This window comes from Lithobates pipiens, unplaced genomic scaffold (assembly GCF_037356315.1).
Source record: "Lithobates pipiens isolate NorthernLeopardFrog02 unplaced genomic scaffold, aLitPip1_a1.2 Scaffold_19, whole genome shotgun sequence".
Taxonomy (NCBI): domain Eukaryota; kingdom Metazoa; phylum Chordata; class Amphibia; order Anura; family Ranidae; genus Lithobates; species Lithobates pipiens.
This window is the reverse complement of record NW_027507764.1, coordinates 506094360-506110397: the sequence shown is the minus strand read 5'-3', so window position 1 is coordinate 506110397 and position 16038 is coordinate 506094360. Positions and strand designations below refer to the sequence as shown.

Sequence of the window (16038 nt, the reverse complement as noted above, 5' to 3'; positions counted from 1 at the left end):
TCACTTTTATTTTTATTACAAGGAATGTAAAATCCCCTTGTAATAGAAAAAAAGCATGACAGGACCTCTTAAATATGAGATCTGGGGTCAAAAAGTCCTCCGATCTCATATTTGGACTAAAATGCAAAAAAAAAAAAAAAAATGTTATTTGAAAAAAAAAAAAAAGAAGATGGGTGGGGGCCAACTTCCTCTCACTCGTTTCCAGACATGGAAAGGTCCTGATCACCTCCGCAGCTACTGACGGCTCTGGTAAACGTTGGAGGGCCCTGGAAGACCGGGGGGAAGGGGTGGCACCTCTCCTGCCTCTGATAACGGTGATCTTGCGGTGAATCCACCGCAGAGGCCACCATTATCGTACACAGTACCACCGGCTCTAAAAATGGATACCTCGGTTGTGGCAGCAGCTGCAGATCATGACATTGCCACCACCATGCTTGACTGTAGGCAAAACACACTTGTCTTTGTACTCCTCACATGGTTGCCACCATCTGAACCAAATACGTTTATCTTGGTCTCATCAGACCACAGGACATGGTTCCAGTAGTCCTTAGTCTGCCTTTAGCAAACAGTTTGTGGGCTTTCTTGTGCATCATCTTTAGAAGAGACTTCCTTATGGAATGACAGCCACACAGACCAATTTGATGCAGTGTGTGGCGTATGGTCTGACAGACTGACCCCCCCCCCCCCAACCCTCCAACCTTTGCTGCAATGCTGGCTGCACTCATACGTCTATTTCTCAAAGACCTTCTCTGGATATGATGCTGAGCAGATGCACTCAACTTCTTTGGTCGACCATGGTGAGGCATGTTCTGAGTGGAACCTGTCCTATTAAACCACTGTATGGTATTGGCCACCTTACTGCAGCTAAGTTTCAGGGTCTTGCCAATCTTTTTTATAGCCTAGGCCATCTTTATGTAGAGCAGCAATTCTTTTTTTTCAGATCCTCAGGGAGATCTTTGCCATGAGGTGCCATGTTGAACTTCCAGTGACCAGTATGAGAGAGTGAGAGCAATAACACCAAATTTAACACACCTGCTCCCCATTCACACCTGAGACCTTGTAACCCTAACGAGTCACATGACACTGGGAGGAAAAATGGCTAATTGGGCCCAATTTGGACATTTTCACTTAGGGGTGTACTCACTTTTGTTGCCAGCGGTTTAGACATTAATGTCTGTGTATTGAGTTATTTTGAGGGGACAACACATTTACACTGTTATATAAGCTGTACACACACTACTTTACACTGTAGCAAAGTGTCATTTCTTCAGGGTTGTCACAGGAAAAGATATAATAATTTACAAAAATGAGAAAGGGTGTACTCACGTTTGTGAGATACTGTCCTTGGATTTTGCAAAAGCATTAGACACAGTTCCTTGCACACAGTATATGTAAAAGGTAAAGTCTACAGGCTTGGAAAAATCAGTTTGTAAATGGATATAAAGCTGCCTAAAAGACCAAATTTAGAGAATAATTGGTTAATGATTCATATCCTGAATGATCTAGGGTTATTATTGGTTCATTGGTGGAACCCTTACTTTTTTAATATATTAATAAATTATATAGAATCTAGGATTGCAGATGAAACCAAACTATGCAATGGAATAACATCCTTAAAGGATGTCTCCAATTTACAAGCCAGCCTCAATGCACTACTTAATTGGGCAACTATGTGGCAAATGGGATTTAATGTTGAAAAATGTAAAATTATGCAATTGGGGGCTAAAAATATGCATGCATCATACATTTTGCAGTGGCATGAGGTGACCATAAAAACAAAGATTCTAACTAATGTTCTACTTTATTCAATGCTTACAAAAACGTGGGCACAAGATACACTTTAATCCCTTGCGACCAGTGCACAATGATATACATCAGCACAATGGCACAGCTAGGCAAATAGACGTACAGGTACATTCCTTTTGTGGTGCAGCATTGTGGGTGCGCGCGCCCGCCGTGTGCTCTGTGACTGCAGGTCCCGCGGACTCTATGTCTTCCGGGTGCCCGCAATCGTGTCATGGAGCAGAAGAATGGGGATATGTAAACAAGGCATTTCCCCATTCTGGCTAGTGTCATGACAGAGATCACTGCTCCCTGTCATCAGGAGCAGTATCAGACGCCCCCACAGTTAGAATTACTCCCTAGGACACACGTAACCCCTTGATCGCCCCCCAGTGTTTAACTCCTTCCCTGCCAGTGTCATTTACACAGTAATCAATGCATTTTTATAGCACTGATCACTGTATAAATGACAATGGTCCCAAAATAGTGTCAAAAGCGTCTGATGTGTCTGCCTTGCCATAATGTCACAGTCACAATAAAAATCTCAGATCGCCGCCATGACTAATAAAAATGCCATAAATGATGATCTATTTTGAAGACACTATAACTTTTGCGCAAACCAATCAATATACACTTATTGCATTTTTTTTTTTTTACCAAAAATATATAGAATACATATCGACCTAAACTGAGGAAAAAAAAAAATGTATATATTTTTGGGGGATATTTATTATAGCAAAAAGTAAAAAATATTGAATTTTTTCAAAATTGCCACTCATTTTTTTTTTATATTGAGTTATTGTATGCTCTATCTCACCACTTCTATTGTTGAAATTCTTCCCTTTTGTTCTTGGTCTTTGAAAAACAATTTTATTCTTCAATACAAATGTTTAAACAAGAAAAGAAAATCTAAAGATTCTGGCAAGAGGCGTGCACTTTTTGGAGATGGTGGCATTACTCAAGTATTCAAGAGTGTTTATACTCTTTTTGTTGGACTTTTTTGACATTTATGTATTTCGTTTTTATTAATTCACACACCGTGCAATTGTCTCATCTCTGTTTATTCAATTGTGAAGGTATTTAAAGGGGAAGCGCAAAACTATTTGCACTATATAGGCAAGTTAATGGACACATACTGATGCTGATTAATTTGGTCTTGGCACCTAAGCATTAATGACTTTAATGCCCATAAAAAATTAAAAAAAAGTAAAGACCATCCACTTAACAGCTGTCACAAGGTGCACCTGAACTATGTATCAACAATTAATGTAATATCATTATTGTCATCTGTCTCGTCACTGGAGCTCCAAGTTTTTCTTTTTACTGAAATATTTCAAAGAGTTTTGAGAACGGAAATATTTCACCATTCTTGCATGAATTATTTTTTGAGAAAAAAACTGTAAGATATTATCCTTTAACAACTCATGACAGATATCCATATGTACAACAAGAGAGGGAGGAAAATCACCTTGAATGATTTAAAATGTGCCCCATAATTGTCTCAATAAGGCAAGAGTTCCGGCATGAAGAATCGGCGTCAGCTACATTAAAGAATTGAAAATATCGGGATTATGTGAACATTTGGTTGGCATTATTCCCAGCGCACAAACCACTATAAAAATAAACTTTTTATAAAGGGATTTAGCCTATCGTAACAAGGGAAAATTTCTTCCTTTATAGACAAGATTGAATTGCCGGATTCTGAAATCAGATGCAATGTTGAAGCGGCTACTTGCTTATCATCTGTCCATCTAGACTGAGCCTTCTCATCACAGGGGACAGTTCTTACGTCTTAAGCTCAAAGCAGGCTCAGGACTTTTTACAGTCACATATCAAAGAGAATCAGACACAAGCCTGACTCCTGGGTGTGAAAGGAAACAAATTTTCTCATATGTGATTTTAATAGTAAAGATTGCCTTTGATCTTCTGGGTACAGAGAATAAAGGGACACAGGAAAATCTGGGCACCTTACACAGGATATGGAGATAGCAGAGGTAATTGGAAACATAATCATGTCACCTGGGAGTTAAGTGGTCGCAGAAAGTTCGGATTTCCACATTTACACACAAAGGAACGTGAACAGGCTTATATACTACACACGGCGGGAGTAGCATAAGTAACTCAGCCATGATGTCTTGGAATTGGAAAACTTAAAAGGAACCTGTCTGAAAAGAATTCGGGAGTTGCCACTTGTTACTTGATTTTAAATGTGAAAGCTTTTCCCTACCTTCCTCATCTTGTTTGGCGTTTTATTGACCGTTAACAAATATGTGTATATTAGTTGGCCAACACCTGTTATAAACATGCTTGGTCCTGGTCACTGACTCACCAAGTAGTGATACAAAGATAGCCTTGATGCATTTATTTACAGAGCAGGGAGTGCAACCTTTACCAAACATTCACTAGTGGTGACTCAATCACTGTCATTTAAAACACATCTATCTGCAGTGAATGTTTGGTGAATGTCAGATTTACGATTTTATAAGTATGTCTTTATATATCCAGATGTGGCTATAAAACCTTAACAACTATGTCAGCTCATTAGTCACCCCATCCAAAAACAATGTGATTAAAGTCAAGCACATAGCCATACAACAGCCACACAATGGTTAGCATACACAGATATTTTGGACAACTCAGCCACATTATTTACGACATAGCCTGACAAGTTTAGTTTGAAAGAAGTTAAGTAGTCTGCACAGAGCCCTGATCCCAACCCTACTGAGCAGCCTTGGAATGAATTGCAAACCGGGTTTTCTTGACCAACATCAGTACCTGGCCTCACACAGACATGGATGAATGGGCACAAAATCTACAAAAGACACAAAACCTTATGGAAAGGTTTCCCAGAAGCTGTTATAGCCACAAAAAGGAGTGGGGTGGAGGGAAAATCCAAACATTTGGGCGTATAGTATACCTTCAAATATAAGGTGACCATATTTTTAAAATGAAATCCGGGGACATTTATTTCTTTACTAGTAATGGCAGCAATCAGCGACTCATAGCGGGACTGTGATATTGCGGTGGACAAATCAGATACTAAGTGACACTTTTGACACGTTGTGGAAACCAGTAACTAAGGGAACACATAGATCCCTGTACCTGCTTTGCAGGAACACAGGATCAATGACTAGGCGAGTCTGCCGGATCCACGGATTGGCTCTGACACCCAGAAATGCACGAATCACATGTATAAGTGATCCTGTGCAGCGCAACCGCCCTGTAGCAGTAAATCTGCTATCAGGCAATCGGAAACTGGTTAAGATCATCAGCTTTAGGCACTGGCAGCCTCACGATTGGATCCGTTTCCCCTCTATTCCTGCTGCTGGACATCACCAGCTGAGCTCAGCTGCCTCTCTCTGCCCGTTGCGCCTCCGCCTGCCTCACAGCCTCTCAGGTCTCACTCTCTGGGCCCCGGCTACTACTGGGTTGGGAGCAGAGGAAAATGACTCTGCCGGGGAAGGCAAGGAAATAAGCAGACAGGCGGCTGGCCGGGATTTGAGCCAAGGCAGAATATGTGAGCGGAGCTGAATGGGCATGTGCCGGAAACTGAAGAAATAGTCCCTCCGCTCTGACCAGCACATCATCATCAAAAAGGACACAGATAATGGAAAAAATACACTCCCTAAGCTAGTAGGAGTGTGGGGGGGGGGGGGGGGGGGGTGGGGGGTGTAATTCAGAATTCGTTTTTTTTTCTTTATTCTGCACTGACTGTCTTTGAAAATCGCCACAGCTCCTGTTGAAGTCAAAACCAGGGACATTGTCCTCAATCCAAGGGACATCTGGTCACTCTATTCAAAGACAAGTATGTGATAGCAGCATTGATATTTCAATCATTGCCAAGTTTGTTTAAAATAATATTTTCACCACTGCTATCATATGAAATGAAAACATTGGATAACTACTTTGTCCAATATCCCAGAATCTATAATTGGAGTAATATTTCAGATGATAGCAGAGAAATATGGATGAAGCCGTCTATATTTTTTTGGCATTTATTGATAATTTAGGATGCCCTATATTATCAGATATTTGCAAGAACTATGACCAACCCCTGTACAAATTAAAACAAATTGGGAAGCATAACAACTTTACTATCGCTGTACAATTAAGAACAGTTGACTAATGGACAATTATAAAAGTCACATGTGAAACCCCCCCGGACAGCCACTGTGCCCATTTATGATTGTGATCTGAGAACCTCACTGGACAGCTCAGATCACATCCACAGTGTACATAGCAGATCTGGGTGGTTAGGTACCTTGTGAAGATTGTGTTCACCATACTGTTCTGGTGCTTTTATTTCATAGTAAAATGGGGAACTGTTTTTCCCTTTTTCTTTTATATATTAAAAAAAACAAAAAAAAAACGGTTATTAAATGCCATCGATCTGGACTCTGGCCACCCTCTGCCCTTTTCACTCCTAGCGGAAAGGTTCTCCCTTCCGCCAGCTCACGCCTTCCACTACAGGCAATGTGTCAGCTACTTAAAAGATATCTGCAGCGATGAACTTAAACGTTTCCCCCTAACCTTTCTGGATCGACTGCTCATGGACGATACTCATAAAATTTCAGACATCTACAAACCCTTGCTCCAGCGGAATTCTACTCCACTGACATCCTCATCAGTCACCAACTGGGAGAAAGACTTTCCTGAGCCGGATTTAGTAGAAAAAAATTTGCAAGGACTTAAAGTTTACCGCCTAACCCCCAACGAGCTATGGGGAGAATCGCAACTAAAAATTGCCCACAGGGCGTACCTTCCCTTCCTTCCATCTAACACCGATCAGGACAGCACCAAGTGCCCCCACTGTCTCCAGAACAGGCCCTTGCTGGCTCACCGCTTCTGGTCCTGTTCCTTCATTTCATCTTTCTGGGACCGGATCCTCTCCTACATCTTCAAAGTAACCCTGCTGAAATTGCCAAAGGACCCCCTCCTCCTCATCTTTGGATACTGGGACCACCTCCTGCTTCCATGGTCTTCCATCAGAAGCCACCTGCCCACAAGCTGCACGCCGTACAAACCCTCCCACGTGGACTGGGCTCTGCCATGTTTATTACTAGCCAGGAAATCCATTCTAAAGAGCTGGACTTCATCTCTTCCTCCCTCCGTCACTCAGACGCAGAAAGAACTCCTTTCACTCCTATACAAGGACCGATGTAACATAAATTTCTGGGATGAAAAAGCGAAGTCACGCTTCTATGCGCTGTGGCTTCCCTTCATATCTGCCACTCTCCCTCCGGTGGACATCATTAACTTGGACCACTTCACCTTTTTCGACTACGGCGCTCGACAACTGAACTCGGGGACAGATTCCCCCCCCATCTACTGTCTAATTTGCGCCTAGCAACCTACTGACCTCCGGGACTGCCCCTTGGAACCTCCTACCTCAGGGACTTTATACGAAAACCTCATACCCCCCCTCTTCACCCTTTTATGTCTTTATGTATGTGTCCCCCTCTTCCCCTCCCACCCCTTTTTCTTTTCTACATTCAGTAGTTACCCCTGATCCTATGATATGTTACTTTACTTAATATTGGGAAATGCCATTATCCTGGTATATATATATTACTTTTGCAACTAACTCTTAACTCAGGATCCATCCAGTTACTGTTCAGATTGCTGCTTTGTTCTACTAGTTTCACTACCTTCTGTTTGGTTCAAGTATTTCAGTCTATGGTATAAGTTCATTATGATACAGCTACAATCTGCTCTCATTCTTATGCGCCTCATCTGTGATGATGGTCCCACTATATCGTACATGTCTCTGTTGCATCTGTACTGTTATCTTTATTTATTTCTCAATAAATACTCTTTTTAAAAAAAAAATGCCATCAAAGAAAGCTGCATCTGTCTCAAAAAAATGATACACAATTAATTTGGGTACACTGCTGCATGATAGAGCAACTGTCAGTGAATGTATCACAGCACTGAAAAAAGGAATGCTACCTGACACAAAAATCGTTAAACGTATATTTTGAAGACCTTGCATACATTTCCATAAACAACTTCTTAATCTGCAGTAGCAAGATGTCTGAGTTTGAAGACATATCACAGTGGAAGCAATTTGTATAAGTTATAGGATAACTATGAATATGATAAGGCCTGTTGTCCTTAGTAAGGCTTTATGCACACTGGTTCACTGGCTGTTTCTCCCAACAGGAGAAAATCATAAACTCACCTAAGCTGCTTTCAAAATTGTTTGGCAGCATTTAGAGCTTCGGAATTTATTGATATCATTGTCAAGAATTGTATTTTATTCTGGCCATGAAAATTAATAAATGCTGAAGTGCTAAACGTGCCTAGCATTTAGGCACGTTTGGACGCATTTATGCACTTTGCCATTTTTTTCTGCCCAAAAGCTCCTCTCCTGAATGTGATTCTTCTGCGTTCAGAAGAGGAGCTTTGACGACCTCTAAACTCTGCTGCTCCTAAATTCTGGCAAAAGCCTATGTGTGCAGGGACAAATAGGCTTTTATCGAGTTGAGTTCAGGGACATTGGCAAAAAAACGGCAAAAGCTCCTAAACATGAGTTTAGGAGTAAATAGCAATGTACATGAGGCCTTAGGCCCCTTTCACAATGTCAGACCATTCAGGCTGGCCTGTCAGTTTTGATGCTGGACCTGAACGGGCGCTCCATGCTAGTGTATGGAGCGATGTCAAAGGTGACATGTCCGCTGACATCCGACCCGGTCCGATCCGCTAAAATCAGATGGATGTCCCTACGTTCACATCCATCCCTGGTGGATCGGATCAGATCTGATGAAAACGGACATGCTGTCTGCTTTCGTCTGATCTCTCCATAGTAACTAGTGATGCTAGACAAGCCCCTCCCCGCTCAGTGAGCAGAGAGGGACCCGTCATCCAGCAGCTCAGCGGAGATCCATGGAGAGATCTTCCTCTGAGCTGCCAGACAGAGGCGGACTCCAAGGCAGCGGATCCGCCTCGTGAGAATGAAGCCTTAGGGATCTGCACATGTGCAGCTTTCGGTTGAGTATAAACAAATAATTGTTATATTGTTACAATACACCACTGTATCTGTCCATCAATCCTTACACAACAACCCAGATTTATGTGGTTTTCTTCTGTGCTCCACGGTTATCTCCCCAGCCTTTGGGCTTTATGGATTTACAATAAAACTGGCCTTCATGTGAAAGCAGCACTTGCAAATGAACTTTATTTTATAATGTTAATTTGATCACACCCTAGCAAAACTGCTTCTTCATCTGTTGTGAACAGTGCATGTCAGGAGATCTCTATATATGCTTTAATGTGTGGTTTGTACATAAACTGAAAATTGCAGGAAACTTTCCATTCCCCTTGTGCAATGTGCTGACATTCAGCCCTAACCTAACAACTGTTCTCACAACTAACACAATCAAAATGACAGAAGGGCTGTTTAGCCTTCATGTATGGGTAGTGTTAGGGACATTAGACAGGGCAGGAAGTTATGTGAAGATGCTTTGTCTAAACCATGCTGTACAGTAGATTAAAATAATTTATTTTAATACTGCTAAATACATAATGAACATAGATCACCTCATATTGTTTACTTGCAGTTCATGGTTACAATCTAGCAATGACAGCCATGTGGAGCTTCCATAGCAAACCATGGTTTTAATTTACTAGACATAATTTCTTTCAATTTCATTCTTTGATGCAGCCAAACTTCCCGTCCGTTCTCCGATTGGGAAACATTTTGATTCATTCCATTGATTTGCAATTCACAGCCTCTTCCACTTATATGCTTAATTTACATCAGAATCCAGTAGCACGACCATGATTCAATTACCATCTCTCACATTTCATGTTTGCTGGGGAATGTGCAGTAGACTTATTACAATCTGCTTTACATTCATTTTGGTTTCCAACATCCACTTTTCAGACTTCATGTTTAATTTTATCTTTTTTAATTCATTGTCCTGACTCTATCATGGCATCTCATCACGTATGGGCAACATATTTATGAATAAGCTAAACTGTGAACAATGGATCTTTCATTTTTGAAACATCTAATTTCTCACTAAGCTTACTGTTAGTGTTTCTAACAAACTTTAAGTGGAGGTCCGCCCACCCCTGCAAAAATTAAAAGCCAGCAGCTACACATACTGCAGCTGCTGACTTTTAATAAGACACTTACCTGTCCTAGAGTCCAGCGATGTCGGCACCACAGCTGTTTTAATCAGCTGTCGGATGCTGCTGCCACTGCCAGTAAAGGAACAAGGTTGTATAGCATTATGGCTTCACACTGGGTCCCCACTGTGTATGTGCGAGGTACCGTTGTTCTCTCCTAATGGCCCGGCGGCAGGGAAAGGAGGAGGGGAGGCTCAGTCTCCTGGAAGTGGGGACAGGATGCCTATCAAAGACCGGTATCCCCCTCCCCCTGAAAGGCGCCAAATGTGGCACTGGAGAGTGGGGGGAAACAAATGAGCAGTTTTGGGTAGAACTCCGCTTTAAAACAGATATTCACTAGGTCATCCAAAAGGTGATTTTAAAATTCACTTTTTTTTTATAACAAACATGTTATACTTACTGGGGTCCCCCGCAGGTGCTCCTGGCTCCTCCCCAAGCAATTCACTTGCTAGAGGGAGTATTAATGCTGGCTTGCTCTCAAGCCCTGCTGGCTGCATTCAAAAACACAGACTGTAGGGCTTCGCTCTGCCCCCAACTCCATCATTATAAGTTTTGATCGACAACAGAAGTAGCCAATAGCTCCTGCTGTATAAATCTGTCTAGTGAGGAAGGAGAGAGCCACAGCTCTCATGAACAGTGTTGGATCAAATCACGCTTAGGTAAGCAAAAGGGGGCTGGGGGGGGGGATCATGGGCACAGAAGGTTTTCCTTTTTTTTTTTCCTTAGTTCAGAAAAAGCTACTGTCCATCTAATTTCCTTTTGTCAAGGTCCTGTACAGTTTCACACTAACGGCAGAGGATTGACATGTGGTCATGGCTGCATTTCACAGCTTGAGGAGGACTGTATAGGATAAAATCTGCTCTCTTTGCACTGGTACAAAAATCGATGAGTTTATTGAATCAGGCTGAAAGTAAACCAGGTTAAATCTAACAGGTGATCCGTGCCTTTATCTACTACCTATTTCATTCTAGAGAAGTGAACTCAGAGCCAGATATTGTTGGATAGTACACCAGTCCACTATGACAATGATAACAATAACAGCAATTGGTATCCAGCAATGGAAGGTAAGCTGTTGAACCATTAAAAACAAAATAAACAACTCAAGCTGGGTGCCATCACTGACCAGTTGGCTCTGCCCACTTAGAAAAAAAAACCTTTGTGAAGTATACAGAAATACTGTACATACAAAGCAGTCACTTGCATGACAAATGCATTAAAAATAACATTTTTTATATATTTAAGAAAGATGTCTGTGTGCATGAGGCCTGTATCATTAGTTCCAGTAGTTGAGCTCCAGTTCCAGTAGTTGAGTAAGAGCACATGCTTGTGGCATTACAGGTACTGCATATTCATTGTCCAGCCTATGCTTACAGGTATCAAGTTTGTTTCCTGTTCCAGTTAATGAATTCCAAGAGATAAAATACTTCTAAGAGCAGAAAAGGCCAGAGGGTCGAAATATGGTGTGAGATATGCAATCAACTAGTGACAGGAGAGGTAACCGAGTGATCCTTATCTACTGTCTATCATCACCCAGAGCTCATTACATCATGCATTACATAAAACGCATAGCACAGGAAAAATTTGAAACTCTAGAATTTACAACATGCTCAGTATGTTTTTGAAATTCTACACCATTAAATTAAATCTGGAAAAAAGTACATTTTATCAAACCAGCACAAACACCTTCTGGTGTGTCCTAGGAGACCCTGATCCAAGTCCATCAATATGCAAGCTTCAAGCTTCTCAGTTAATGATTTGGTATATCCTTCAGCAAATTGTAATTGTAATAAATGTAATTAATTATTCATTCTTCATGACAGCCTTATTCCAACCTTAGATAAACCCAGAACCTCAGGGTTTATATAGCAGTTCCAGTGCTAACCAATATAATGTCCTAGACCAGAATGTTGGGTGAGTGCTCTGATAAGACAAAGAAGTAGATTGTGGGGACTATATTTCCTCACCAACAAGCACTCATATTTAAAAAGGGAAATGACAGTGGTAGGAAAAAAGTCTGATTATGATTGGGTGTTGTGAGGCAATACATATGACTCTTATTAAACTTCAATAATTAAACCTCTTGCCAGGTTCGGGACAAGGGGTGGGCAGGAGGGACAGCTGCCCTAGGCATTGTGGCATTATGTGAGGGGGCGTTGTGAAGAGATTAGGAGGGGATTTGTGTTGGGAGAGGGAATTTAGGGGTAAAAGGGGGGAGAGATTGTTCTAGGAAGGGAAATCTGGGTGGAAATGCTGGGATTGGTGATTTAAGAGGGAAGAGTGGGGGGGGGGGGTTGTTCTAGAAAAGGTTATATGGTAGTGGGAGAGGGTATTTGGGCTAGTAAGAATGATTAGGGGATGGGGATTTGGGGGGGGGGGGATGAACTCAGAGGGGAAATTTGAAGGGTAAAGATTCATGCTAGGAGGGGCATTTTTTTTTTTTTTGAGGGGCATATGTGTTGGGGGAAAAGATTTATGCTAGGAGGGGGGATTACAGCAGAGGGACGGACTTGTCCTGAGAGGAGGAGAATTTAAGGTCAGTATTATAATGCTTCCATATAATGAAAATTATGTATAAAGACTAGATATCATAAGCTGTCGCCCTATGACAGTGGTCTCCAAACTGCAGTCCTATACTTGCCTTTATCCAGCCCTTGGCACAGTATTGCTCCCATTGGTTTGAGGCACTGTTGCTCACACTGACACCAACGATGGGGCATACATTTAGTCTGATGATACCAACAATGGGGCACTATTCCTCCTACAAATATCAATTATGGAATAATGTTTACTCCAAATGACTCCGGGCCATTTTTATTCCCACTGGCCACAGATAGTTGTTTTTCATTCAAAGTGTATTCTGAAACTTTTAGCTTTCTTTGTGTGTTTTATTAAGATAAAAGCTAGGCTAAAAATAACAGGTACACAGTATGATAAAAGTAATTTATCAACTGCCCAATTTTGCAGGGAATGTTTATTTTTTAGGGAGCTAATCCTAGTTTACACATCCTGGGAACCAAAAATTGGGATAATATTTTAAGCTCTAGCCTTTCCCACATTTTTCCCTAAACCTTTAGAAGATCACTGATTGGTTCATTAAACATCTCTAGCTCAAAGCCGCAGTTGTCTTGTCCAAGTTATGAGAAACCAGGAACATTCACCTAAAATAAAGATTTGTGTGTCGCACAAGGCAAGGCTTTTGTACACCAACGTTTTAAAATATGCCTCATGTGTTTTTGTTTTAAAAATAAAATGCAGCTAATGCAAGAAATACATTATATCAATTCCAGCATTACTGTTGCCAGCAACATTTCAATGTAGCTACAAAAACCTTGCCACAATACATACATCTTTTCAGTGGTCTCCATCTGAAAAGATGTGTAATAACCAGCTGCAGTGGGAATTTTGTATACAGCTCCAATCAGCTACCAACAATAAGGAAAGATATTTGTAGCTGCTACAAAATTGTTTGATGTGGCCTTAAAATCTTGCCAGGCTGTTTCTATGTAAAGCCATACATGGTCAAGGTGTGGGTTTTTTTCTTCTGCATTTTAAAGTTAATGCACCTTACCTTCCTCCACTATAGGTCGTGGTACCACCAATGGGATCTCCTGAATTGGTTCCATGTATTTGTGTCCGGTACTCATTATCTTGATTTGTGGCAAGCAGACAACAAGAGTTCCTGGCATCGAGGTCTGCCCATGGTACCAGCTTCTAACCGTGCCTGGGATGTCACTAGACACAATGGTGCTCGGTGATGGTAGACTGTCATTGGGTAAGAAAATGCAGCATGACTGGATTTCAACCTGAAACATAAATGGAGTGAAGGGTGAATTTAGAAATTGTTCTGCATCCCTTAATTTTAACATCTCCTGCTTTTTCCAATAATAAGAGATTTTCATTTTCTTTAGTTCTGAAAAAAACACAACACTTGTTTGGATTGTTGTCATTAAAAATAAAGTAAACCGGCCTTTTAAGTGTCCCTAACATAAAAGGTTGTTACTGTTTGCCTGGTGGTCATGCTGATCGCTTGAGTGTTTTTTGAGCCACTGGTAACCAATGGTAATTGATACTGGTTGTTTTATTCTGCCTGCCAACCTGTTTTTGTAGGGTAAACCTGGTAATGAGATTCACAGGACTCTGTAGTCTGTCCCATAACTCCAGAAAAAGCAATAGCATCAAGGCCATAATTGGGGGAAGTGGCCAATCATTATGAGGTTTCAAAATTAAAAAGTAGTGACCATAGTGACCCAGTCGTGTTTTTCCATGTTTGAATATACAACCAATAATTGCATTAATTGGGTCGGCTGATAATAAAGCCAAAGATTGGGGACTCTGCCCTAAGAGCAAACAACACCCTCTTCAAGAGTCTATGTCCCTTCTTACTGCATATATAATGGATTATTTACATTTTTAATTGCATCACATCTGAACAGAAAATCGCTATAAGGAGGGAGCGAAAGAAAAATAAAAGCTTAGCCAAAATAGTAATTTTTACCATTCTGAGCTGACCCAACCAAGGCAAATCAAAGACAGCCCATTTAGTAAATTCCTCCTCCAAACCTTTATACATAGTGGGAAAGTGAGACTGAAAGAGCTGCAATAGAAAGGAGACACCGAAATATGGGAGGGAAGACTCTTGCCAAATAAAAGGAAAGTGTACAAGCAGTCTAGCTAGAACATCCAGAGGAATAATAATATTTAAGGCCATGGACATTTTCTCTTTTACCTGAATGTCTGAAACCTCCCCAAAATCATGTAGAATGCATAGGATATTGGAAATAGAGGTTAACAGGGAGTTGATAAACAGAAGCAAATTGTCCATGCACTTATGGATTCTAGAACCACGTCACTCCCTTGATATCTTGAATGTCCCTTACAGCAATCAATGAAGCTTCAATTACGATAGACAAAATGATGGATATGGGCAACCCTGTTGTTTACCTCTAGCAAACTGTTATCAAATCAGAAGGATGTCCTTGTAACTTGATTTTTACATGCGGAGAGGAATACAAGGATTGTAAAATATTGAAAAGTTGGGGCCAAACAACCATAATTCCAAAATTTTAAATAAGTAACCCCATGAAACAGTATTAAATTCATTTTGCAAATCAACTGATAACAAAATGCTTTCCTGGGGAGGGGCTCCATCCCATTCAGACTGTGAGAGCGCAAAGATGTTGACCACCCTTCTGATTTGATGGGGCCCCTACATGCCAGGATGAACCCGATTAAAAATCTTACATTCAAGTCCAACTTGAGCTTTTTTTTGGAATCCAGTCCCTGTCACCTATTTTTATTTTTTTTATTATTATTATTGTATACATATCCTATATTCTGCAATCTTTGGTCTACTCGCATGATATCACAAGTCATTGTTCTCCTCTGGCAGTTGCAGGTTCTGAATGCTGCAGAGAATGGAACCACATAATAAGGTGAAACTGCTCTCTGCAGAATTTTCCTGACATAACATCTTTGGACTAGGCTCACATAGATTAGGTTAAATGATGTTGGGTGCAAACCAAGAGAAGGACTGGCACTGCATCAGAGACAGACATATCTGAGGGTGACTATTGCAGCAAGAGATGTTTTTTCACTCTAGTAGGGCAATTCAGTTGTAAAAAAAATATTAAGCTGCAGCTTAATATTAACGTAATCAGATCCTTACTGCTGCCTGTGTACCTACCTGTACGGTTTCAGGTCAGTTTTGAGAATTCTGTAGTTAAATTTTAGCTCCCTTCCACAAAAAGGATATTGTGGAACTGGAAAAAGTGTAGACTAGAGCAACCAAACTGATAAGAGGCATGGAAGTGCTGAGCTATGAGGAAAGATTAGCAGAACTGAATGCATTTTCTCTTGAGAAAAGGAGATTAAAGAGGGGATATGATCACCATATACTGTATATATTAATGAAATAAGTGTTTCATATAGCGGACTATAGGTGTAGAGTTATTCCCTTTCAGGTCATCACAAAGGACAAGGGGGCAGAATAGGTCAGATGGAATCATTCCATCGGATATTCCAATCATGTGTGGGATAATCCGATCGTTTTTCTTTAAAAAATTCACACGGACCTAGAAATAGAACATGTTTCAAATCTGTCCGACTGACTCAATCTGGAAAACC

General features: G+C 40.9%; 1 protein-coding gene across 3 annotated transcripts in view; it reads right to left on the bottom strand.

The window, feature by feature from the left end:
- VPS13B (vacuolar protein sorting 13 homolog B) overlaps positions 1–16038 on the bottom strand; it is a 1337220-nt gene that overhangs the window by 648267 nt on the left and 672915 nt on the right. For all 3 annotated transcript variants that reach the window (XM_077493096.1, XM_077493095.1, XM_077493097.1), the window contains one exon: positions 13484–13718. In XM_077493096.1, the coding sequence (XP_077349222.1) occupies positions 13484–13718 (235 nt within the window). The remainder of the gene's footprint in view (positions 1–13483; positions 13719–16038) is intronic.